We start from the raw sequence: 27627 nt of genomic DNA, 5'->3' as shown, positions 1-27627 counted from the left end.
TCGTATACGTGACTGAGGGTTTCGTAGTTGGCCATTCAGTGATGAGAATATTGTGATCGCTGTGATCGGTGTGGGCCGCCTCGAATGATACCAGTATGTTCAACAGGCTTCGTGTGGTGTAGATATAATCAATGATTGCCGCTTGACTGTTTCCCTGCCATGACGGAATCATAGAGAGGTTGGTCGTGAATGCATGGTGGAGATTATGTAAATCTCTAGAGTCCATTCGTTTAGTGCATAAGTGGGCTCTCCCCCTTGGATTGTTCAGGCGCATGGACAAATCAACATTCAAATCACCCATGATGTTGATGTGGGAAGACTTCTGGTTCTCCATGGAGCTATCAAGTAACGCTTCCAACTGGTCGAGAAATTTCTCGGTCTCCACTCTAACAAGGTTCCAATAAATGTTGAGTAGAAGAATCACCTCAGGGCTTTCGTTGTAGTTGGTCGTAGTTGGTTTCGACCATAAAATAGATGTTGCCAAGATAAATTCCGTCGCTAATATCACTTGATTTAAGCTCAAGCCGGAACTCATTCTTAACGGCGTGATTAGTCCAGCTCTTGGTCTGCCTTTCTCGCCTTTTAAGGCAGGGGAGTGGGCCAACTCATATCCATCAAGCAGGGGATTATCGACGATCCACGTTTCTTGGAGGCAAAGAGTGTCAAAATCTGTCAGGTTCACGTCAGAGGATCTGGTCGAGTGAGAATAGCCCCGCGTATTCCATGAGCACATATGCAATTTTGCATGTGCATTTTACTCTTTGATCTTGAACTCCTGGGGGCCGGTCGATGTAGTGTTGACTAAGGACTAAGCTTGTCTCGTCAGCATCCTGAGAGGAGATGGCCTATCACTTTTAGGTACTCGTGTTCTTACAGTACAAGGGGCATTTCTTGTGTGTCTTGACAAGCCCTCATGATCCCTCTTGTCATCTGGAGAATTTCTACATTGTTGTAAACCAGGTCCCTTTGATATTCTCCTGGATTCGGGCAACGTAGCAGAAGTCGTGGGTCTCTCATTTTCACGATGATCTTGGTGCAAGCTTTTTCTCCCATATTCAGGTGGATCCCAAATACCATGAGCCATTTTAGATTCCCCTTGATAAGGGCTCGGAGTGGTCCGTCAGGTGCGCTTGGACATCTTACGATGGACTGTTGTTCTTCGAGGACTAGTAGAAGATTGGAACATATGTCTGGATACAAGTCTCTGGGGTGACCTTAGTCTGTCCGTGCCCCTTCGCAAACAAAGGGGTTCCCTCATAGGGGAGCCCTCCTGTGCAACATTTAGTTCAAACCCCAACCTCGTTAAGTTATCCTTTGAGTCCCACAGCCATTTATGCATAGTACGCGAGGAGATATGCAAAAACAAGCTGTCTTTCCTTCCATTCGGGTTTGGTTCAAGTATCTTGATATCATCGCTGATACTTACTTGGAGCGAGTTAACCTTGTTAAATAAGATCTGTAAGGCCATGTTGTTCAGTGTCCAGTTATCTTTTACTTTGCGGAGTCTTTGAAGTTTAAATGTTCTCGTAGAGATCTGTTATGAAGTTACATGCTCGCCATGAGAGTGGGAGGGGCGAAGCGTTGGACGATTTTGTGTACTTTGCTGAAACTCCTGTACTAGTGAGATGTAGTGAATTTTAGCAGGGATTGGAGACCAGACCCTTCTCCGCCTGATTGAAATTGGGTCTACCATTTCCGTCTCCCTTCTCTCACGTCTAATGTCCATGGTTGAGGCCTCATGTCTTTTCAGTAATCTTAAATGGCGCTGACTTCTGGAGCAAGGGTATCTGTCGCATTGTGCATGGTCTTTCTCTGGAAATTGAAGATCTAAGATTGAGCGAGTGGAGTGGTAAGTTCTGTTTTTTTTTATGTAATTTCAGACCAGGGGATGGAGTGTCAACTATCATGATTTTCATCTTAGGTTCGTCCGTTAGTATGTGTTCTTGAGAGTCAGATCTTTTCCTCCTTTGCTGGATGATCTCCAGGAGATCAGAGACAGAGTCTTCAACGTTATATAGGCTCATGTTCATTAGATCTTCAACACTTCCGATGCTGTCTCCTTCAGTTAGAACTGTTCCCGGGCTGATAGGATGACTTTTTTCTGGGCTAGTCGCTCTCTTATGTCCAGTGGGCAGTTTGCCCGACTTTTCCAGCTTACAGTCTGCCGTACCAGGTTTGTTGCCCAAATATAAACAGCTGCCTTTTTTTTGCCCAGGAGGGTTTGGTGTTCCGCCGTTCTTTAGATGGTTCTGGGGTCAAGGCTGTGTACTTCTTTTTGGGTAAAAAATTCCAAATGTCTGGTTGTTTATCCCTGATGTACTAGAGTTTGGTCGCTCCCTTGACAATGCAGTAGACATTTTGAGAGAATTCTGCATGACAGAGCCGTTAGGTTTTGGGGTACAGCGTCTCTGAAGTTTGCCATTGGGTATCGTCTCTTCAGATCTCGTGGTGGACTCTGGGGCTGTGGGAGTCGGACGGATGATTTTAGCAGAAAGGTCGACTTTTTCACTTGAGGGCACTACTTTTGTGGTTACAGAGTTTGTAACCGCGTGGGCATCAAGTTTTGATAAATCAGTCTGAGTTTCCTTTGATGATTTTATTGTTGGGACCCTTGCTTTAGGGTTCTGGATCTTTATATTGGTACTGGAGCTTTGCTGATTCTTATCTGTCTGTAAGTCAAGATCAATCCGATCAGCTTGCAACTTTGCCATCATATAGCCCTCCAAGTAGATCAGCTTAGTTTGCATAAGTGCTATAAGCGTAGTTTGGTCTTTAAGCGTTTCTTTGAGGGATTCGTAAAGTTTCCTGAACAGTGCCAGGGCTTTGGTCACCGTCGAGTGAATCGTCATGGCATCCAGTTTCTTCTGGGGGGTCTCCATAGCTGGTTTGGATGACATCTCAATAAAACGACGGTTGGTTGGTGGAGTTTTTAAATTACCATCCTTGTACCGACCATTCTCTTTTTGGGCTCCACTGTGTCGTGAATCCACCAGCCCAATCGAACGAGTGGGCCTGTCCTCTCTTTCTTGCGACAGTTGACAGAATGCCTGTAAAAGTCAACTTCTTTCGCCCGCTGCAGATGGAAGGTGGCAGGACTCCCCGAAAGGCATATCAGGGGGGACCCCTGTTGGCCACGCTGACTCATTGTCTCTTCAAGTCGCCCCCCTGAGACTATCTTTAGCCTGAGATTTATAAGGGGAGTATACATGAACCGGTGGAGTTACTGAAGGTTCAGGTGTCTTATCTCAAGTAGGCTCACTTATACCTGGTTTATCCCTCAGTGTAATAGAGACAGGGGGCGGCTTGCCAAAATGCCATTTTACTGGCCCAGGCTTTGGAGAAGGTGTTCTCAGAGAATGAACCCTACTTCCTGAGAGATCAGGCCCCAGCAATGGTAAATTGATGTTAGTTAGATGTATAGCAGTATCTTCTACAATTGCTAATAGTTCTGCATCGGAAAGGTCACGTTGAGGCAGTCCTTCCCGTCGATTTAAAAAACAAAAGAAATCTCTTATTGTTGACATGGAGGGTGTAGGATTATTTGTTTGTAGGCGTTTGTGTACTTTAGGGCCTCTCTTGTAAGGGGCTTTAATACAAGCTGTGGGCCTGGACGTCATTTTTGGAGTGTGCATGTGTCATTTTGTAGCTGCCTAGTTTAGTACATTTTCCTCCTTCCCATACCCTTGTTTGACATATTTGCCATGTTTGCTGAGTTCATCAGCAACAGTATCTGCCTCTTTGATGCAATTGCCCACACTTCCCCTCCTGTGGTCGCCACATGCTCCATGAGGGGTGGAGCCACCGCACCCTGAGCCCAACTCAGGAGAAGTCTCATCCATGGACCGCGCTCACGGGGCAGGGCCCCCAGAGGAGATGCGGAGACAAGGGCACTCAGCTGGGAGGCGAGGCGAAGGTAAGTGCTTTGGAGATGCGAGTATCTGTGCTCCTGACTTGCGTGTCTCATTCTGGGGGCTGGCCCCAGTTCCTACGATACTTTCAGTATGAATGAGTGCTTGGACTGAAATTTTGGGTGTCTCCACCACAGCGGGAGTCAACTGTTTAGGATGGGCGTTCGTTTGGCCCTCGGAGTCCGGGAGTAATGCTGGTGACTTCGGACCGGCGGACGGCACTGTTTTGGTTAGTGTCGTTACGCCGAGAAGTGCCTCACTTCTATCAACAGCAGCCGCATCGTACTGGCCTCGTCCCGAGAGTGTTTCCTGATCACAGGGTCCGTTCAGGGGGCTCTTTGTGATGGTGTTGGGCACAGGAGCTGAGACGTCAGGATCCGTCGGACCCGCTCAGCATAAAAGTGCGTGCAAACAACAAACAAGCTCAGGCGCTACGAAGAATATACCGTTCCACGCAGCAGTGGTCATTCGACACCACAGGAGGAGGAGGATAGTTAGGGCCAGAATTTTTACACCCAGGATCAGCCTTTTTTGGGATGCCTGATGACCAGGTGTATGGGAGGTACAGGTTTCCACCTCACATAATAATCGACCTGGTGAGTGAGTGGGAGGATGACCTCACATCACCCACCCTGTGCTCCCAAGCACTGAGCCCCTTGGAAAAGGTGCTCAATGTACTGCACTTCTTGGCCACTGGTTCATTTCAGCGGACAAGTGCCATAGTGGGGGGGTGTCACAGGCCACGCAGTCACGCTGCCTTCACCAGGTGTTGGCCATCATGACTGCACGCCCATCAGTCCGCAGGCACATATACCTGCCCAGAACACCTGCCGAAAGGCAGGCTGCCATCCAGGATTTTTATGGGGTGGCACATTTCCCCAAAGTGCTAGGTGCCATTGATTGCACCCATGTGGCTCTACGTTGTCCCAGGGCAACTGAGCACATCTATAGAAACCGCAAGCACTGGCATTCCATCAACGTGCAGGTAGTATGTGATGCCAACGGAATCATCACGTCAGTATATGCCAGCTGTCCAGTGTCCACCCATGACAGTTTCATTTACAGAATGTCAGCCCTAAACCGGGACCTAGAAGGTGGCCGGCATGGTGATACAAAATGCCTCTGCACATGAATGCATGTCAGATACTGAGTAATGTCACAACCCCACTAATGATACCCATCATCACCTCCCCAGGGGACAGTGCCTACCCACTGAGCACCCACCTGATGATGCCAATTCGGAACCACACCACACCACCCGAGGTAAGATACAACACAGCCCATATTGCAACCCGGGGCATAGTGGAGCACACATTCGGAGTGCTCAAGTCAAGCTTTCGCCCCCTCACTTCGTGCCCTTTCCCCTCCCATGCGCAGCGGCCGTGCATGTGGTTGGAGATGTGGGGGCTATACGCGCCCCGAGTAGTGTGCAGGATCATAGTGGCTGCATGTGTCCTGCACAACGTTGCAACCCGCCGTGGCTTGCCGGTGGACATGGCGGTGCCCCCACATCTCCAACCACATGCACGGCCGCTGCACATGGGAGGGGAAAGGGCACGTGGTGAGGCTGCCCGTACGCAGCTGGTAGCTAATTACTTCACCTAAAATCACACCCCTGTGGAGTGCACACAGCCCTGGTACATACCAGCTGACAATCAATGATGATGACATAAGGGACAGTCAACTGTCACAACCAAACCAGCCTGAGATTGGTCACCTGGAAGTGTTACATTGTGTGCATCCCTACCTACCCAAAGACAACCAATGCTGTGTCACAAAAAGACACACATTTATGCTGCATGAATGACTACCCCCTTGCAAAATAGAACATGAAAACAGTGCCATGTCACCCAATCCCTCCCCATCTCCGCTACCCAACACACCATGGCATGTCATGGAATGTGAAAGCAAATGAAGGAATGCACAACACATGACACAAGTGTTACAAAGTGCACTGTCCCAAATGGAAACAGGCCACAGACAATATGCTCCCAGTAATCAATAACAAACAGCACACATGACCAAATACTTACCAGCAACACAATACAGCAACACAGGATGAAACATTGCCAAAATATGACAGTACCAAATCAAAGTAGCGCAATCCACCCCTTCCAACTGCAGAGTGTTGATATTAGGCAAATGTGTCAGTGTACTTCATACAAGATGAACTGCATCCGCAAAGGAAACAGCCTTGTGAATACATGAAGAAGGTACCTGTGAATAAGGAGGAAGACATAGATGCACTCGCACATATCAATACACCATGCAGTGTTCAATACAACAACAATCCCCACTAGGGATGTGCACACAGTTCATGGGAGCCCAATGTCACTGTGTAAGTCACTGTCACTTGGTCACACCCTTTGCAAGCCCATGGAAAGGGAATCAGGCGGGGTGTGTGTGTCAGGAACCCAAGCATCTAACCCAAACACAGGACAAGCCTGCATGTGCCCAGATGGAATATACAGTGGATGCCCACGGGAGCCACACAAGCCAACACACTGTAAAAACATAAAAAAATAAAAAATAAAAAAATGGCCATGTGGGGAACAAGGGGGAGGCCACCCAGGACGTTCAAGGACAGGGTGCACACCAACACCCACCTGCGTGGATGTTGCAAAAAAAAAATACCTCCATGGGCTCATGGCCTGCACTGCTACGCTATTGTGGGAGAACTGCTGCTGTCGCTCTCTTTACCCTCTGCTTCTGCATCAGGAGGTGGTGGTGCTATGGGAGGCAGCCCATGCAAAGGCCTGGTATGGTCCTCCATTGCAGCAAGCATGCGGGTGTTGAATGTCTGATTCTGGAGGATGATAGTGCGGAGATCCCCATGCAGCACCTCACGGGTTGCCTGCATTTCTGCACGCATGGCCTCGCGTGATGCCCGGATCTCCTCCCGAGTTGCCTGCAGCTCAGCTGAGAGTGAACGTGTGAGCTGCTCCAGCTGCTGTTCTGACTTTAAATTTCGGGAAGCCTCAAGTTCACTTAGAGTCTGCCTGAGGAACTGGAGTTGTAACCTTAGGGCTTCCCTGTGGCCCTGTGACTCCACAGAAATGGCTTCCCGAGGAGTCTCCAGTGCTGCCCGTCGGTCCCTGTTGGACGCCAACATGTCTTCCCTGTGTGATTTGCAAATGGAGTCTGTTGCCTGCTGTTGTTGCTCCATCTGACTTTCAGGGTGAAGAATGGAAGTGGCCACCCTCTCAATTGCCTGAGCCATCATTTCAACTGATGCTCCCTGTTGTTCTGCAATACCGTACATGGAGTTTTCCCATACAGTATTGCCTGGTGGCGCACGGCCACCGTGTCGGCGGGCACCACACCTGTTTGGGGCAAGGCGATCAGCACCTTGCTGTGCCGGCACTGCCTGAGGCTGCAGGACTGCATTCCCCCTCTGATCTGCAGGCCCAGGAACAGGATCAGATGTTGTGGAGAGTGACTCTGCATCCGTAACCGCCAAAGGCGGAGTTACCAACATTGCCATCCCCTCACCTGTGACAGCACATTTGTCTCATCATCCGATTCAGCACCTGAATCATAGAGGTCTGGGGAGGTGCAACCAGAGACACCCCTGGACAGTATGTTCTGCAATAAGATTGGGTTTTCACCCACCACCACACCACGTCCTCCACTGGTGCCTGGTCGTGCCTGAGATTCCTCCTAGGTCTGCACCATCTCCTCCACCTGTACAGCATCAAGTGCGTCATCACCTGCAAAAACATGAAAGACAACAAATGGAAACAGGCATGAGCACCATAGCACACACATAGGCCTTACAAGTCAGAGATCCAGTACATGATTTCCACATGTCCAACATGACAATAACCCTGGCATGCATGCACTGTCAATGAGTTGGAAGGGGAGGCAAAAAGCAGACACTGAGGACACCAAGATGGAAAAGCAACACATTTGCTGCATGCTGGGTAGCACTGCCATCACACATTAGCCTGTGAGTGGCATGTCCAATAAACATACATGACACATGCCAGCACACAGATGGCATGTAGCCTAGCCATGGTACATTTGACAAGTACAGCCATATGTCAGTGAATGAGTACTGTCACCCATCCATGTGAGATGGACATGATGAGATGAGAAATGCTAAATAGTGTGACAAAATACGCATGAGCCACACACTGCAACACATCCAGTGTACAATAATACAGCGATCGCAGGCAGATGTACACATCAATAGTTGGTCACTTCAACATGACAGGAAACAACTATCATGTTCCACATTCAAACAGGCCCCACAAATTAATGTGAGCAGGCCAATACTCAATCAGCCTAAATGGTCTAATCATTCACATAACAAGGCAACAAATGTGGGCCAATATGGGGTGTAATCAATGACAGAAGCATGTCACATATGTGGTATTAGGGCAGAAAAATGCGTTGCAAAAATGGGAGAATTGAAACAGTCAGCATGAATGAACACTACAGAATTCAGTACAATGTTGTAGCAAGATGACAGTTCAAGGGCCACTGAAGTAATGTGGTGCTAATTGGCTACTGTGGGCATAAGGGATACTGTCATACCCAAATCCAAGGCCGGTGAATGTTTTGGAGGAAGCACATGCGTGACCCATACCACTCAGGAGTACACACCCTTACCTGGAACTCAATCAGAACCCGTCACCCAAACAACATACACATGGATTACACACATATGCATGGGCACTCACCGGACAATGCGTTGTAATCTGGTAGGTCTCCCACGCCTTGGATCTGTTCCTCTGTGACGAAGGTTCCAGCAACAGACTCATGTTCAGTGAGTTGCTTGTCCTCTGGTGGAGACCCACCGCCAGTCACCAGAGTAGAGGCATGATTTCAGGCCAGCTTGTTCTTTGCTCTGCGTTTGAGGTCATCCCACCGCTTGTAGCAATCATCAGCTGTGCGCCTCACAAATCCAAGGGCAGTAATCTGGTCCGTGATGGTCTGCCAGTGTGCCCTACGTTGACCAGGTGTGGTCTTGCACCCTGCAGTCACCACCATTTCGCGGCTATGTGCCGACTCATAGGCCACAAGTGTATCAAGTTCGGTGTCATTAAAGCCGGGCTTCCTTGATGTGCCGGAGTGTGTGGCCGTGTCTGGGGTCTCAGCCTGTAGTGCCAGAACATCCTTCTTCTTCTTTTTCAAAGGTGGTGTGGATCCTGAGTGGCTTACGCCGCTCTGGTCAGCAGGGGCAGAAGCGCAAGTGGACTGGGTACCAGAAATGTGCAAATGCACAATGACCATATGTCTTGGTGTAGGAATTGGCTGCAGGGTGACGTTGGCAGGGCCAATTTCGGTTTGATGAACCTGGACCGACACTGTCCCAGCTGGGATACTCAGAGCTGGGTGGATAGAGCTGCAGATGCCCCTGCAGCCTTCCCACCCTGCCTACTTGGGGCAGCAGATGACATTGTTGCCCCAGATCCACGTGACTTGGTGACAGCAAATTGCACCACCACATGTGGCTTAGACTTGCTGACCTGCAAGTCAGCCTGGGAGTCATCCTGTGCTGCCAAAATGGGCCGGTCCAACAAGGGCTGAGCTGGGATGGTGTCAGCTATGTTTCCCACAACCATGGGGGGGCATGTGTGTCCATGATTGGTCCTCCACACACAGGGGTCTAGGGGCACCCTGCAAATCCTGGCCACGTCCCCTACCGTGCCCACCATGCCCACCTTTTGGAGGTCGGCCACCTTTGCCTCCCTTACTGCTTGACCGCCTCCCAACCATGGCACTGATGTTGTTGTGCGTATGGGATTTGCAGTAAACAATTGTCCTGGGCAATTGGGGTGAAAGGGGTAGGGTACTAGATGGAATTCGTACCCTTGTGCTCTAGCAAGGCTGTACGTGACCCCTGGGGGAAGATGACGGGTCACGCAAAGCACAGGCAACCCATAAACAAAAGCACACATGCATGCAACCCCTGGTAGACCACATGCATGGAAAAATAAACCTGCACGACGCTGTGGCACCCAGAAACACAAAAATAAGCGTACGCATGTTACACGCAGCCTACAATGAATTCTGAAGGGGTACGCAACACACGGGGGCAACCACAGTTGGAAAATACGTGTGCAACTCACCGTCTGCCTTGTAAAAGAACATGAAAAAGACACGCGTGGGTGCGTAGGCAACACCCCCGCCAAAAGAAGAAAAGAACGCAGCCTGAGGTAACAGGGAGTACGAACTGGAAACGTTGTGAAGTAATCGCGTGTGAACAAACAAGAAGCACAAGATACACCTGCTCGATCTCCACAATAAGCACGTACAAAGAAATAGCATGATACTCGTACCTTTTAAGCCAGCCCACGTGCAGTTTTCTCACGTGCTCATTCACTATGCACCCATGCTGTGGACAATGCCTGCGCACCTAATGTCACTGATGCGCTTACGCGCTAAGGGCCTTTCTTCGAATTACAAGCTGATGTGCAATTTTTTCACGTGCCAAATCACTCCGTATCAAGCTGGCCACACGAATACACACAGAAGACCACGCTCCTGCCCAAAAGGCCATTTTCCTGCCCCCCAGAGCCCCGAGCACACTCCCACCTGCCATCTGCTACTGCCTGACTGCCTGCTGCCCACGTGCCCTGCTATTTGCTGCCTGCACGTCAGCCAGGGGTGCAGTTGCTGTGACCACCCCTGCAGGAACTGAAGACTCCCGACTGGGATACCATCGCTCCACAGCCCAGCCACAGCCCAGCCCCAGGACCCTGTTGCCCACCCACACCTGCCTCTGGGGTTGCCATGTTGGGCACAACACCATCTGACACCATTGGCAACCCCAAGCCAGAGAGGCAGAGGGCCACCAGCTTCAGTGCCAGGGAAGTTGGTGTCCTGGTGGAGCAATTCCTGGGGCAGTATGATGCCCTCTTTGGAAGTTTGTGCGCCCACAATGAAGGACGGACCAGGATCTGGATGGACATTGTGACTGCCATCAACGAGGAGGGGTGGCAGTCTGCGACATCAAACAAGGACTTCAGGTCCAGGACCCTTGACAAGGCCCAGCGCCTGTTGAAGGCAGCGGATGCCAAGGGGCGCCGGTGGGCCACCTGTCAGACCACCAAATGAGGGTCTTGGAACGCACACGCCCAGCGCTCCACGTCCAGGTCCTTGAGAGGCAGAGCCGTCTGGAGTCGAGCGGTTAGTGTACATGCATACTTATTGGACGCTGTGCGTGTTGCGGTGTGCCAGTAGTGTGCAGGTTGCACATGTGTATTTGTAGGGCCATGTATGGATGTGTATGTACAGGGGCATGAGGCTGACACATGTGAGCCCTCTCATGTGTGAGACACATGGATGGTGTATGTATTTGTATTTGTATTTGTTTATTTATAACGCGCAGACCATCAGGCCCAGGGGCATCAGGGCGCAATTTGTACAAGGTTGCAAGAAAAGAACATACAGGGAAATAAATTACAATAAAAGTATACCAATACAGCATAATACAATCTTAATAATTACAAATATTACACAGGGTACAGTATCCCTAGGCTCTGCAGAGGGAGTATCCCTGAGGTAGTTGGGAGGGTAGCAGACCGGAAATCATGTAAGGGAACAGGCGGGCTGGGTAAGTAGGACAGATGTCTAACACAACTATTGCTGGTCAAAGAGCCAAGATTTGGTTTTATTCTTGAAGGTGTTGAAGGAGTCTTCAGCTCTGATGGCAGCGGGGAGGGTATTCCAAAGTTTGGAGGCTAGGACAGGGAAGCTAGTGCCTCCCGCTTTTTGGAGCTTAAACCTGGGGATAGTAAGGCAGTGAGTCTGAGCAATTCTTAGTGGATGGGCAGTGGAGTGGCGCGAAAGCCGACTGCAGAGATAGATCGGAGCTTTGTTGGCTAGGCATTTGTGCGTGAGGGCAAGCGTTTTTAGGGAAATTCTCTGCTTCACGGGTAACCACTTAAGGCTAGTTCTGGCTTCTGAGATGTGGTGGTTACGAGGGATGTTCAGGGCCGCTCGAATTGCATTGTTCTGGGTGGTTTGGAGTTTGGATAGGTTTTCTTGGCTGGTGCCTAAATATAGAGCACTGCAGTAATCTATTTTTGCCATGATAAGTGTTCTCGCTAGTGTGACGCTATTGTGGGTGGTGAGGAATGGTCTGCAGGCTGAAATGAGTTTGCACGTGTAGGCGGAGGTGGACCTGACTGCATTAGTTTGTCTTGACAAGGATAAGGTGGAATCTAGGTAAAAGCCTAGTGTTTTGGTGTCTTTCGAGACTTGTATGGAGTTGCCGTCTATGATGAATGACTGATAGGATGGCTCAAGTTTGCTCAGGCGTTGTGAAGTACCCAGGATAAGTAGCTCCGTCTTATCGTCGTTCAGACATAGCTGGTGCTGGGCCATCCAGGCTTGGATGACCAAGTAGACGTCATTGAGGGCCTTGGTGTCAGCAAGATAATCACCAGAAATGGGAATGAGTATCTGGGTGTCGTCCGCATAGTTGGTGTAGGAGACACCCAGATAATCAAGCACATCAAAGAGTGGTTTCGTAAAGATATTGTAAAGAGTAGGTGACACGCAAGAACCCTGAGGAACACCGCAATGAATAGGGGAGGGAGCTGCGGCAGCGGAAGGTGCAAAGACCCTCATAGATCTGTTGCTCAGGAAGGATTTGATCCAGGCCGCTGCGGAGGGAGAGAAGTTGGCAGTAGAGTGGAGGTGCCTGCAAATGATCTGGTGGTTAACCAAATCAAATGCGGCGGAGAGGTCGAGGAGTAACAGCATTGCTAATTTGCCCTTGTCCTTCAGGACTTCGATCTGGGTTTTTAGGTCTAATAGAGCTGTTTCGGTCCCATGTCTGGGCCGAAATCCGGATTGTCGTAGACCTAACAGATTGTTTGATTCAAGGTAGTTTTGGATCTGCAGGTAAGCTGCCCGGTCCAGTATCTTCAGCAGAAATGGTACTGTAGTAATAGGTCGGAAGTTCGTGGGTATGCTTGGGTCAAGGGAAGGTTTTTTTAGTAGCGGGATCACCCAGGCGTCTTTAAGGTTGTCCGGGACAATACCTGTTTCAAAGGATGAGTTAATGAAGGTTGTAATGAATGGGGCTAGGTCATGGGCGGAGTCCTTAATGATGGGAGCTGGGCACGGGTCACCTTGGCAGTTGGATGGTTTCATCCTGAGGATGATGTTTTCTACTTCGGTGACAGTGAGCGGTGCGAAGGTGAAAGGTTTGATGTTGGCAGAGTTGGAGAAGGTGGGCCTAGTAGGGGAGAATGAGCGGTTGTCCCGCCTCAGGCAGTCCTGCTTTTCATTTATTTTAGATTGGAGCATAGAGATTTTGTTTAGGAGGGCTGCTTGAATGTTAGCACACCATTTGCTGTCTTTCGTGCAAGTGTCTGGCGGGGAGACTGGGGTTTCGAGCTCTTTTAGGACTCTGAAGAGTTCCTTGGAATTAGAGTCAGCTTGCATGATACGATTATTAAGCGATTCTTTTTTAGCAATGATGATGGCGTCTTTATAAGTGAGGGAGGCGAGAAGGAAGCCGTCTTTATGCTCATCAGAAGGGTGGCTTTTCCAACAGTTTTCCGCACAGCGTTTGGCTTTGCGGAGGATTCTTAGCTGTGGAGTGAACCATGAGTTGAGATGTGCTCGTGGTTTAGCCTTCCTGGTTTTAATTGGTGCTATGGTGTCAATAGCCGTGAGCATCGTTTGGTTGTAGATGTCTGCTAGGGAGGTGGGATCAGAGCAGGCGTTGGTCGCCGCAGTAAGAGAGGGGAGTAACAGCGGGAGGAGTTGTTCTCTTGTTATATTTCTTTTATTGCGGGTGGGGAGGGCTGTGGCTATGGGTGTTAGGGCTCGCGGGGTAGCTTCAATGTTAAATGTTATGATGTGATGGTCAGACCATAAGCATGGGGAGTTATTGAGGACCTGGATGTTGCAGTTGGAACCGGCTAACCAATCGATGGTCCTGCCTTTGATATGGGTCGGTTCTTGTATGTACAAGGTGAGGCCAAGGTCAGTAAGAGCATACTCCAGATCAGTTGCTACAGGATCCTTAGGGTCACCGGGACCAAGATTGAAGTCACCTAAGATTATTGTTTGGGAGTTGTTTTTTGTTTTGTCAAGAAGAAGAGTGGAAATTTCACTGACAAAGGTGGGTACCGGCCCTGGTGGCCTGTAGATAAGGTGAAGGGTGGCCGTTTGGTTAGGTGTTAGTAGTAATTTGATTGTCAGCAGTTCAGCTGATTCAAGTTTGGATTCGGATACCACTCTTAGGTCAAGGGAGTTTTTGTGGGTGAATGCCACGCCGCCACCTCTAGTATGGGCAGAGGAGCGGTCACAGCGTGTGATGCCATAGTCAGGCGGTAAGGCCAAGGATAGAGAAGGGCCAGAGGCGGCATGTAGCCAGGTTTCAGATTTGGCAATGTAGTCAAGGTCGGCAGTGGTGATAAGGTCGGCTATGTCAAGAGCGTGTGCTGTGAGAGATCTAGCATTGATGAGGGCACCCGTGAACACAGGCAATTTAACCCCTGTGGTCTTAGTTTTGCAAGTGGCGGTGGGCGAAGGCGGGCTGGGTGGTGTGCGTGGGGCTTGCTTAGTGGTGTTGGTGCGGGAAGGACGAATGCGGAATCTGGTGCCTAGTCTCTTGTTCCTGAGAGTGAGGGGGCAGGGTTGGTTAGGAGTAGGTTTTGTGGCAAAGTGTTTGAGCCAGAGAGCTGGGTCATTAAGGTATTGGTTAATCTGGTTGCAGGGGTGGTGAGCGTCAACAGTAGTTGCTGAAGGACTCGTTGAGGGTGTCAAAGTCATGGTGGGTGACGCTGGGTCAAGTGGGTAAGGGCAGGCCAGGTTATTAACCTCAAAGGTAGGAGTGGTTGACTTGGGTGGTTGAGTGAATAGGGCAAGATGTGTGGTTAGGAGGTAGTGCAATAGAAGGCGCACGCTGATGTGCATGATGGTGGTGCTGGCTGCCAGAATGGGTTCCCTATGGGCTAGTTGACAGGGACAGGATAGGGTCTCCTTGAGTGGGACTGGTGAGATAATGGAAGGGAGTGAGGATGCTATGGTATGGCTGGAAGCCTGGGCACCTAGATAGGGATAACCAAATGGCTGGAATGCAAAGGTCAGGGCAAAGGTCAGGGCAGCCCTAGATTAGTGCAATCACAGGCTGTTGGCCAGGGCAGTGGTAAGCCTAGATTAGACGTAACCTAAGTCAGGCACGGTACAATATAATTTGAAGCGCCCTTAAGGCACAACACAATTGAAATGGTCTGTAAGAGACCTTAAGGCACTACACAATTGAAATGGTCTGTAGGCGACCATGAGGCACAACACAATTGAAATGGTCTGTAAGCGACCTTAAGGCACTACACAATTGAAGTGGTCTGTAAGAGACCTTAAGGCACAACACAATTGAAATGGTCTGTAAGCGACCTTAAGGCACAACACAATTGAAATGGTCTGTAAGAGACCTTAAGGCACAACACAATTGAAATGGTCTGTAAGCGACCTTAAGGCACAACACAATTGAAATGGTCTGTAAGAGACCTTAAGGCACAACACAATTGAAATGGTCTGTAAGAGACCTAAGGCACAACACAGTTGAAATGGTCTGTAAGAGACCTTAAGGCACAATACAGTTATAAGGTGGTCTACTAGTGACCAAGAGGCACAAAATACTTATGATATGCTATAGTTCGAGAGTATCAAGGGTGGCCGGAAACACGTTCAGATAATAGTGGCTAAGAGTACATGGCTACAGTAGTATCCCCGGTACTGGCATGCGTGATTATACTCTGTTGGTAAGCATGCATGCCAAATGCAGGTGTGGGAGCACACATGTTTGAATTACTGTGTATGTACGTTGGCATGGTTGTGGTGTCACACATGGATGGTGGTTCCAGCTGCATGTATTTGCACTGTGTACATGTGTATGTGTGTGTATTTGTCAAGTGTGCAACTGTGATGCAACATGGATGCATGCGACACTGATATGTAGAAGGCTGAATGGCAGATTGTGATGGCAATCTCATCACTGCAACAGTTGGTGGAAATGTACACATGCATGTAAGTGTGGTGGCCTGTGTGCATGTGTTGTGCACTCCCCGTGTTTCATGTGACATCAGGCTCACCTTCGGCTGCTTGTGCTGTTGTTTGTGTATGGATGGTGCTGCCTGGTGGAATAATGCTGTTGAATTGCTCATGTGTGTGAGTTGAAATGACATGTGTGTTGGGGAGTGTGATGCCATGTCTGAAGTTTGACACTGACACTCATGTACAACTGTCATGTGTGTATCAGTCCATTGTCCAGCGCCCTGATGCCTGTGTTCTATCTCTCCCTGTCTGCAGCGTCAACTGATGAAGAGCGCGGAGACGGTGCTGTGGAGCAGAGCGGCAGGGATCGCACCACCAGCCGGAGACGCAAGGCCTGGCTCCCCTCCCAGGTTGCCATCTTGTCGGGGAGTGAGGAGTCTGGTGCCGCGTCCCAGGCCACAGCTGCCGAGGGTAGGTCCAAGAGGCGGAGGTTGGAGGTGGACTCCTCGGCAGCAGAAGGGGCAGCTGAGACCCCACAGGGTCTGACGGAGGAAGATGGCACAGAGTCATCCAAGTTGGTGGGGGGTTTGGTGGAGGAGGAGACTTACAACAACTGGCCTTTCTCTCCCTGCGGCCATGGCTATCCGGGACCGGGTTGAGCCTGTCCTGAGTGGGATGGCGTTGCGTCAACGGGGCATGTGAGGTGACCTGCAGTGTTTGTGTAAAGACACTGCACGTCATCTCAAATGCCTCGTTGACCTACTGGGACTGGTCACCAGGGCTGGATTCCTCTGTTTGTTGGACCTTGTTCCGACCCCCTCCTCACCTGAACACCCTACGCGCCAGTCGTCCTCCATGCCATCTTCCCACCCATGTATCACCTGGGTACCCTGTGGAGCTGCCTCTGACCCAGCGGCCAGGCTGGTGGGGGACACATCCCTGCCACAGTCGGGAGTCGGACGTCCAGCAGGGGTGGCCACCACGTCAACTGCACCCCAGCCAAAGGAGGACGTGCAGGCAGCAAAGCAGGGGCACAGGTACAGCAGCAGCAGCAACACGGTGGGAGCCATGATGGCTCGGGGCCATCGACATCAGAGGGGCAGGCATCGGCCAGAGTGCAGGAGGACCCAGGATTACAAGTGTCTTCCGTGTAGCAGCGGTTGGGCCACGCCATAGATGCGGAGCGGAAGCGGGCGGAAGAGGCACGGCTCACAATGGTCAGGGTGGAGAACTCCATGCGGAGGGCACTGAGGCAGGCCAAGTGCCTTGAGGCAATTCGCAGGGAGTTTGAGGTCAACATGTCATCGTCCCTGCGAACCCTCGGGCCATGGAAGGGGACCGCCTCCAGGACATTGAGCAGGAGTTCGATGATGCCCTGGCCCGTACATCGAAAAGTGAGCCATCGGACTAGCCCGCTGCCATTGTAAATAGTTTTTAGTGTTAGGTTTTATTTTCATTTTCCTTTGATTTGGGGTGATTGGACTATGCCTCACACATTTGTATATAGTTTTTTTCTTAGGTAGTTTGTTAGGTAGGTTTCATTTCTTTTGGTGGGCTCATGGACCCTTGACGATGGATTGTACATAGTTGGACAATGGATTTATTTGAACTTTTCATTTGGATTTGAACATGGATTGATGGATTTTTCTTTTTGACAATGGATTGTACATAGTTGGACAATGGATTAATTTGTACTTTTTCTTTGGATTTCACCATGGATTAATGGATTTTATTTTTTACGTTTACTTTGGATTTGCTTTGGTGGAGGGAGATTTTGGACTATTTTTCTTTTGAATTTCTTTGGATTGGTTATACTTTTCATTTACTCATCTTTTGGACATGCTTTTCATTTTATGTTTGCTATTTTTTTATGCTTTCATTTCATTGCTTCATTTTTGTCCATAATACATTTTGATATTTTACTTCCATGTGTGTGATTGGCTCATTGGGTTCATGCATGTGAAAATGTGGGTTTACGCAATCAATGCCAACCAGTGTGTGTGTGACGGACATGTGTTGATGTATATAGTTGACTTTTGGTTTGTGTCTTGAGATATGCATGTCAGTGTGTGGTGGATTGGGAAATCATTGCGTCTCAAGACTGGGGTGGCGTGCTGTGGTATTTTGGTGTAGAAGTGGGCCATGATTGTGCATCTTTATGTCATGTAGGGGGGGCATGAGTGGGGGCCTGCTGGCAGGTGCCCCTCACTGCTGGGGGGTGGGGTGCAGGGGGACATGAGTGGGACATGAGTGGGGGCCTGCTGGCAGGTGCCCCTCACTGCTGGGTATGGGGGTGCAGGGGGACATGAGTGGGACATGAGTGGGGGCCTGCTGGCAGTTGCCCCTCAATGCTGGGTGGGTGAGGGTGCTCGCACAGGCTCAATCGCGTGTGAAACGTCCCGCAAACCCCAGTAATACACATACCCCGCTCGCACAGGGCCAATCGCGTGTGAAACTCCCTGCGAACCCCAGTAATACACGTACCCCACTCGCACAGGGCCAATTGCGTGTGAAACTTCCTGCGCACCCCTGAAATCCACGTACCCCGCTTGCACAGGGCCTACCGCATGTGAAACTCCCCGCGTACTACCCAAATACACGTACCCTGCTCGCACAGGGCCAATCGCGTGTGAAACTCCCCGCAAACCCCAGTCATACACGTACCCCGCTCGCACAGGCCCTACCGCGTGTGAAACTTACTGCGAACCCCAGTAATACATGTACCCCGCTCGCACAGGCCCTACTGCGTGTGATAATTCCAGTGCACTCCAGGAATACATGTTCCTCGCTCGGCGTTTGTTGTGTAGCGGCCCTGTAAGCTGGTCCAGGGTTAGCTCAGCCCTTTGCGCTGGATTGGGGATTTTGATGGCTTTTCCTTGCGCGAGGGGCGTTCTTGGGGGCATAACTGGCGCTGCAGGATGTTCTCTGTGCCAGGGCTCTTTTTGCCTTTGGAATTCCATGAATACGCGGTGCACCAGAATGCTGTTTAGCGCACTCGGCTGGCGCACGCTGTCGCGCGATCCCTCTCTACGTGGCTCGCGTGCGCTGCCTCTGCGCTGAAATCTATGAATTACCCCCTTAATCTCAGCCTTTAAATCCAGAATTGTGATTACAGCCCTCATCTCCAACCTGGACACTGGAAATGCGCTCCTGGAATGTGTCTCAGCCTCCTCCAAATGCCATATGAATGCCTTTCAGCATATCAGAGTCCATCTCAGAAAGGATACTAAAATAATTGACCACACCATGGCTATCCACAATGTATTGAACTTGTTGCCTCTAGCAGCCCGCACCAATTAGAAAATAGCCCGTGTAACATACAAGGTACATACATAACAGGTATTCTCTTACTTTCTTATGAAACTATTGTATGCCTCCTCGCCATTGATTCACCTCATGGTCCATGCTGGAACTAGTATTTATTTTATGCCTGGCATGAGATCTGCCCAGCGTCAAACAGAATAATATTTGTAGTGCAAGGGGACATCAGTCATCAAATATACAAATATATATTATTTTTTGTTATGGAACATTCCATGCTATAAGTGTTACGAATTAGAAATACATGATAACAGAGCTTACAATAGACTTATGTCTGTACATTGCATAATGTTGTTTATTTAGATGAAAAGATACAAGAGAAATTTGCCTCAGGTATTGGATCTCAATGTCATCCTTCAGAGACAAACTATATTAAAACATTGCTTTGAATATGTTCTGCTCACCCCACCGACTCTTTCGAAATGCGATCCATCATTATGTAAATTGAGTAGATTTCCATTAAAATACCAAGCGATCTTGATCTCCAGAAGAGGATCATGCAGGACTTGGCAAGGTAATATCACACTTTCCCCAACAGAGATATCCATATTCACCGGAGCCATGATGATCTGTGTTGGCTCTGAAGGAAGGGAAACACACGTTTGTTTTACACATTATAATGTCATTTGCATTTCTTGATAATCTCATACCTGAAATAAAGTAAATACATATATAATTAGACATAGGTAAATTGAATTTAGAAATAATTTCAGAATAATGTGTTATGCTAGCGGAATGCAATTTATTTCAGTTTAAAGTATTTAGTTACTTGCACTTTGACACCAAGAGACATGTGGGAAATGTAAGATAAAAAGTACTGTTTCATAACAGGTTAACATATACAATGTAGACTAAGCCAGAGTCAAACTAGGCATTTAAAAATCTTTCCCAAAAGTTAAACAGTGGTGTCATAGCAGAAAACGCTTGAGGTGAGATCTTGGGATAGCAACATTTGACAATGGCAGTCTTTGAACAGCTATCCCAGTGGGCTGCTGCCCACTGTGATCAGAAAAGATAGCCAGTACTCAACAGTGGTGGTAGATAGCGAGGAGGAAAGTAAGCAAACTCCATTTCAAAAAGGGAACATTTGAATGATATGAGTGACAAACTGTCCATGACAGAACTGATTCATTCTGATGCATTCTCTCAGTAAGTGGGCATCTGGCAAGGTAATACTCTGAGATACATTTCAATGTCGTCATCATACTGGTGGAAGATTTAAACCAACTTTGTGAACATGTTTCCAAGCAGCATTGGATACAAGATTGTACAAGGTTGGCGGTAAGGGGTAAGGTAAGGGGTTAACGGTGCCAGTAAAGGTGCCGGAGCCGTCAACCCCTTACCACCGCATTACAGTGTCCTATAGCGGGTCCCGCTAATGGCGCCTGGTTTTACCAGGTGCCCTTAGCGGAACCCGCTAAAGGACCAGCATGCCAACAACGGGCCCATTATTAACAGGCCCGTTGTTAGCATGGTCCCCATTGGTCCCCAATGTCCCCATTCCCATTGAACCCTATGGGAATGGGGATGTGTTCCCTGAATGGGGAAAAACCGAGTCCTCCAAGGTTGGAATGGCCCGGTATTTCCCCATTCAGGGAACCCGGACCCGGTATGCAGTATGGGGTAGCCATGCCGCAAATAATGGCATGGCTACCCCCAACCTTGTAATGACCCCCATTGTTTACTTTCTCTAATAAAGCTAAGGACCATTGCAAGATGGAAACCAGGGGAGATCAATACTCTGGAGAAGGAAAGCCTATCCATTCATCATTGAGGATACGCACATCCTCTTTTACTATCTGAAGAGAAGTTATGCCTAGAGAACAAATCAGATATATGTAACTAATGTACATTTTGTTTAGTTAACTGTAGTGTTAGATTATATTCTGCATGCTTCTGTCATGTTGACAGTTTGGTTCTAGGGTAAGGGGGCGGGATGGGGTGGCGGCAGGAGAGGGAAGTGACGAGGGCAGGTACGAGGAAGGGGCAGTACCATGTAGAAGAAAGAGGAATAAAGACGTGTGCGTTAACACTGGTTTCCCATGTCTTCTTGCACCACGGAGCGCTGGCGCCTGGGTAACCTATCCCTCACCCAGTCCCACTGACACTGGCAACGAAGGGTATACGTGCCCGATGCATGGAAGGACCAAGCACCAGAGCATGTAACACACAGTAACGGAGCTCCTCTGGCGGGAGAAGCAACCCGTGGCTGCAGCAGTGAGGCATTTTTGCCTCTTATTCTGTGAGGGAAGGTCAGATTTTGATTCTGGTTTCTGCCTCTTATCCCAGAGTGCCTGCTGCCTCTTTATATCCACTCAGAATTCGATTATTTATGGGTTGAGGGAACATTGCAGGGGGAAACCTTAACTTGAGTGCTATCTATCCGAATCCCAGAAGTGCTCCTATTCACGTGTGCTTTATATATGTTCTAGGAGAAGGTTAACCAAGTGCATTGCTTCCATTTTCATTGTAAATATCACCCTATTGGTGATTGCTGCCCCATATTAAAAATTGTTTGATTTCGTATGAATTTTAAAAATAAATAAATATTGTATTTCCACCAATTGGCCTGGTTCATGGTCCATTGTGACCTGCAGTATTTGAAAAAGGGGGTGTAATACGAGTTGTGTACCATCTCAAATTGAATTCTCAGAAAATAAAGAGAAAGGCATATCAATTGAGCGCTACATCCTAGGCTGAGACCAACGTGTGTGTCGCCTGATTGAAATCTTTAACAAATTTGTGGGCTCATAGCCGGGATTGAGTTTGGTTGCCACCCGTCGCAGTCTAACACAGAAGACTAACCTGCAAGGTAGTGATACTTTGTGCATTTGGAATAGTGTGTTACACTGTAGAAGCGCCTCCCCAAAACAAATACTCTAAGAACCTGGCCTGTGTCTAAAAGTAAAACTAAATCAACCCCAACATAGACAGAAAGCAACAGAATACAGGTGACTCGTACATAAATAAATAAATTAATAAAGAAAGAACACTTTTCAAAATGACTGTTTCAGTAAAGATCAATATGGCTGGGGAACACCTTCTGCACACGTTGTTTGTCAGAGGTGAATGGCCAGAACAACATGAAAAAGTCTGGGTAGAAGAAATAATACAACAGGTCACCGCCATGAACCTGGATACGTGGCAGGACGGGGGCCTATTACACCAAGCATTGAGTGTGTTATATATGACCGCAAAAATTAAAGAGGAGCAAATCAAAATTGTCAGAATCGCGGCCTACATGTATCTCCACATGGGAGTGATGCACGAAAAGCATGAGGAAAATGAAACTCTAGCACAGAATCAATCTGAACTATTAAATAAAATCCAGACAGAACCACAATTAGCAGAACAAAAATTACAAAAGAGCCAAGATTTGGAAGTAGAATCTGGAAATTACATCATAAAATTAAAAGAGGACTTGGCTCTCCAACAACAGAATAATGTAGACATAGAGGCCCAACTAGAAGCAGTAAAAATAGAGTGTCAGGAAAAGGTTGACTCTCCAGAAGAGAGTCAAAAGAAGCTGACTCAACAATTAACATATAACAGGGCCTGCTCAGGACAAATAACCATGCTGCGAGATCAGGTCAAAAGGTTGAAAGAGGAAAATAATAAATTAATTATGGGAGACCGCCACTCTCAAGCAGAATTTGATCAAGAACACCAGAAATTAAATAAAAATCAAGAAACAAAGGGGTGACCTAGTTGAACAGAGGGGCACCCATAATCAGGAGAAAGACGCCCTATGCCAGGAAGTAAGCAATTTAAAAACAGAGTTACAGGGAAATGAGTTAGGCCTCCAGAAACTAAATGAACTCCAAACAGAATATGGAAATCAACTGGAGCATGCCAGATGGGTAGAGGGTGGTCTGGAAGAGAACACTTAAATCAAAAATGCCCAAACTCAGGAGGTGAGTCTCCTAAAACAAAAAGTGGCTCAGGGTGCCAAAACTATCCAGGCAGCACAAAGAGAAAACAAGGCCCTCTGTGAAGAGAATGATGGGATCCACAAACAAGTGGCAGCGCAAGAGCGGGTCATAGAGGCCAGTAAAACCCTGATAGCCGAACAAAAGGCTCAAATCTTTGCATATTATCAAGAGATAGGGGCTGAGAAAGACAAACTAGCTAAATTGGAAAAGGAGTATCCTAGATCTAATACAAACTGTAGGGACCCCGTATGCTGACCTCTTTACTAAGGGACTCACACCAATTTAATCCTTTGCGCACTGCTGACTTCATGGCTTCTGGTTCACATGAGCCGGAAACCATGAGGTCATCAGAATTTAACAGGCCCAGCCTGGAGCTGACAAGTGAGCGCCCCCCAGAAATGGATAGAAGGGCATCCCTATGCAGGCACAAAAAGATAAAGGCTGATGTCTCTGACAAGGAAACCTCCTATGATGAGAGAGTCAGGGAATCAGATCTGCAGGAGCACTACCTCCAAAGGGACCAGTGGGTTCAATTTGCTCAGGAACAACAGGAAAATAGGCCCCATAAGAGCATCCTGAAGACCACCACCCAATCAGGGCAGTGGGGGGGGATACTCTGACAACCCTGGGAGCAGGGAGGAGTCAGAAGACTTCTCCCCTGTGCACCGCAGGAGTGAAGAATCTAGGCCCCACCATTCTGTAAGCCCCTCTCAAACCCACAGAATCAGGGAGCACCTAGATGTTCAGGAGGGGACCTCAAGTAGCAGCGCCTCTGAGTCTGAGGGGAAGTGGACTCGGGTGACTAAGCCTAAGAAGGCAAATAAACCAGAGAGCTATGACAAAAGACCCCATTAGGCAGATTAAGGCCATTAGGAGTTTCATAACCCCATACCACAAAAACACAAAATAATCTGTCTGGGAACACTTTTAAATCTATGAGCAGATGATGGACACTTTCCACCTGAAAGACAACCAGAACTGCATAGAGTATGTTAAATGGACGTTCTCTCCATAGTACTCCAGCTTCTTTGCTGGACTGGAGGACCAGAACCATTCAAGATGGTCTACCTACAGGGCGGGCATCTTGAAACACGTTTCCACCCACAGAAACCCCCAAGAGGCTTGCAAAGCGGCCTACAATCTGCAGTGCGGGGAAGATCAGGCCCAACAAGAATTTGTGCAGGAGCTAAAACGCGCCTTCGCACAAAGAACTAGGAGGGTACGCACAGAAACTACCTTCTTTCATGCGCTCCCAAAGTATATGATGACCCAGCTGGTGAGGGACTTCCATGATAAAAGATCTCTGGACTGGGTCATAGAGCAGGCATATATGAAGTCCAAAAACATGCAGAAAACAAAAATCAGACCAAAAACCCGAAGCCGGCCAACACCCCTGCTGCTGCTAATGTAGCGGAGGTGAAGGTTGCCCACATTTTAGACCTAGAGATGGGGGAGCCTTAAAATGTACCTACACAAAATCACAAAAATCAGAGACCCAGAAGGCCTTCAGGCCAATTACAAACAGGTGGCGGTCAGGGAGCTAATCCCACCAATGAGATCCCGAACTCTCCTGATTATATAAGTCCCAGATACAAGGGCCACCGACCAAACTTGGGGTATGTATGGACTCCCCCAGCCCAAGGGGGGGCTGTTAGGCAGAATTATATGCAGTAACCTTTGGGAACACTACACACAATTAAGACTACAAGTGACAGTACAATTTCACCTTTGGTACAAGCCTGTACTACACAGTTATAGTGGCAGCAGTAGCGGAGCAGCCAGACCTATCTCAAGAGTAAGTGAGTAGTACAAATAGTTACACAAAGGACTGTAATTACTTTGATTCAGGCAAACACTGACTCAAGGTTTCTAAGTAAAAGAATATATATTTATTTACTCAACAGTTGTATAACATTTCACTATTCTAAGCAAGGTCAATATCACAATCATAAATACACCACACCACTTTCCTTAAATTCCAGACAAGTTAAGCTCACAAAATGAAGTGGGATAAAAATGGCACTCCAGCAATTTAAAAGGGAGGGAAAGACAAAGTTATAAGAAATTAGGCAAAACCAACAAGAGGGGCTACAGTGAGGAGATCAGCTAGAAAAGGCTTAGGGCCAAAGTCAATAGGTAAAAAGTATTTTGCTCAAGATCACACAGTTTAGGGTAGTTTGCGGTAAGGTTTGTGGCACAGATTCCAACGAGGTTGGTTGGTAGAAAAGTTAGTTCAAAGAGAAGAGAAGGACAAGCCCTCGGATTGGAGAAAGATTTCAAACACTTTCACCGCGGCTGAGCGAAACGCACATCCGGATTTGCACAGTACCTTAAAACGGAGAGGGGGCTGTAGCTGAGGCAGACGTTCCTGGTAGTTCCTGCAGGCTCACGGTTCCTGAAGCGACTGTCGGACTGATCAGAAGTAGGAAGACTGGAGGGTCCTGCACTACCCAGGGAAGAAACCAGCAGCAGCGCCAAACAACGAATAAAAGGTGCGCTCCTTAAAACCCAAGCAGGGTCCGACCTTCCTGGCTATTCGGCCCACTGTAGCTCTGTACAACAAATTCGACCAGAGGATGGGTCCTGGCTTGTATGTTTGGGTGAACTGGTTGGTCCCACCAGCTCAAGGGAAGAAGATTCCTGGAGGATCTTCTCTGTCGTCAGATTTGGAGATTCAGACCTGCAGCAGGGCTTCACTGGGCGGTTCAGTCATTGTAGAGGTTGTCTTCTTCCAGTTCCTCATTGGTTCTTTCGTTCCAGTGGTGACTCTGCTCTTCCAGTCCCAGAGACCTGCTCGTTATGCATTTTTCCCCCATTCATACAGTCTTACTGTCAATCACACAGCAGATTGCTGGCCTGGCAAGGCATGTTCCCTTAGCCAATCAGACAAAAGTGTGACTTGTGTTACCAAGGGAACCCATGGCAGGGGTCCAAAGATCCCTTCCTCACATCCTGCCTACCTAGAATATCAGGTGCCTTTAAGGAGGGCTTCTGTGCAGAAGCCCACGAAAAGACAGCGAACAAAGGAGTCATCCCCAGTTTGGCACACAGGGAAACACACGAGAAAGACTTTAACAAAAAGAAATGGCGACTAAACCAAGCCGGAGCCAAAATAAAACATATATTGTCAAGCGGGTGTTATGTTCAAGGCTAATATAATTGCCTAAAACATTACCACGTTATGTAAGATAACTGTGGTAGAAAAGTTAGGGAAGATACCACTGCCACCAGCCACGTCTTAATGTTAAGGGACCGAAACAAGGCTCTAAGAGGCACAGACAAAAAGGGGTAAGAGTTAACCCTTTCCAATACTCCATGAAAGATGGGGTGTACTGGGTCTGTGGTTTAAAGTGACTAAATAAAGTTATGGCAACTTTACCTGTTTCTGGAGGACAGTAGTCAGCCCCAGAAAAATTGAGTCAATGGGAAGTCTCAAAGACAACCCTGTGTCACTGCACTGAAGGTGCTGTGTAACACACACAAAAAGTGGTGCACATGGAGTAGGTAAGGCTCCAGTGCCCAAGATCACACAGAAAGTAGGAATACACATAGCAAAACACATGTAAGCGTGGGAAAAAAGGCTTTCACTCTTACCAGGTGAACACAAAAAAATCCTAGAAATCCAGCAAAGCTGCTGGGGTACGCTTTAGGTAAGAGAAATCAACCATTTATGAGAATTCTCCCTAACAGGGGGGGATCCAATCAGGTAAGTACCACCCCGGGGAACTTCCCTCCTAACTTCCCCCAGGAGGGCAGTAATACCCCAAATGCTGGGTTAAATTTCGTTCCCCGGTACCCACAAAACCCCAACCTGCAGGACACCCCTCCTTTCTTTCCCCGCTTTCTGGATCCCAGACAACCCAATCCGGGAAAGGGGAGGCCAAGGCTGGAGGGTTACCAAAATTCACAATATTCATGGTCCTATGGGAGAAGGGATAGTTACCCTTCCCGTGATCCACCTTGGTTTGAACAGAGACTCCCCTACCAGCCGGAACGGGTGTCTCAACTGGAGCGCCAGGTCCAGAACCTTACCCAGGATCTGGGTCGCATGTTGAGGGCTGAACAGAGCCCTCAGATGAACATGGTGGCTCAGAACCCCACAAACCAAGGATCTGGCACCCCAGAACAATGACAGGAGAGAACACATTTTAGACGTAGAGACATCTCACTGGTTCTGGAGGAGAAGGCACAAGGGGAAGGAGGTTGTTAAGCCCTAGGTGAAGCTTCCTTCCTCACTCATGAAAAGCCCCTGGACACCCAGGAACCGGAACGAAAATCTCTTGCCCCTGAAAATCTGCAACCCAGGGAACAGAGGGTAGGTAGGAGAAATAAAGATAGTAAAAAGGCCCATTTTGTAGAGCAGGTTAGTGTCCTCCAGTTTGAAGGGGAAGAATCCTTAGAGGATTCCAAACAAATAATCTTCTCCTTCAGAGATGGGGGAACCCCTCCCAAAGAGAAATGGGTCCCAAGAGATCTAAATGAAGACTGGTGTGTGTGGG

The 27627-nt window shown here is 48.4% G+C and overlaps 1 protein-coding gene across 1 annotated transcript in view; it reads right to left on the bottom strand.

Moving 5' to 3' along the window:
• LOC138566368 (contactin-3-like) overlaps positions 1 to 27627 on the bottom strand; it is a 1374021-nt gene that overhangs the window by 246387 nt on the left and 1100007 nt on the right. The window contains exon 13 of the mRNA XM_069643533.1: positions 19601 to 19776. Coding sequence (XP_069499634.1) covers positions 19601 to 19776 — 176 coding nt within the window. The remainder of the gene's footprint in view (positions 1 to 19600; positions 19777 to 27627) is intronic.

Source organism: Ambystoma mexicanum, chromosome 2p (genome assembly GCF_040938575.1).
Source record: "Ambystoma mexicanum isolate Mex_15411 chromosome 2p, UKY_AmexF1_1, whole genome shotgun sequence".
Taxonomy (NCBI): domain Eukaryota; kingdom Metazoa; phylum Chordata; class Amphibia; order Caudata; family Ambystomatidae; genus Ambystoma; species Ambystoma mexicanum.
Note: the sequence above shows the minus strand (reverse complement) of the source record. Positions and strands in the feature narration are given on the sequence as shown.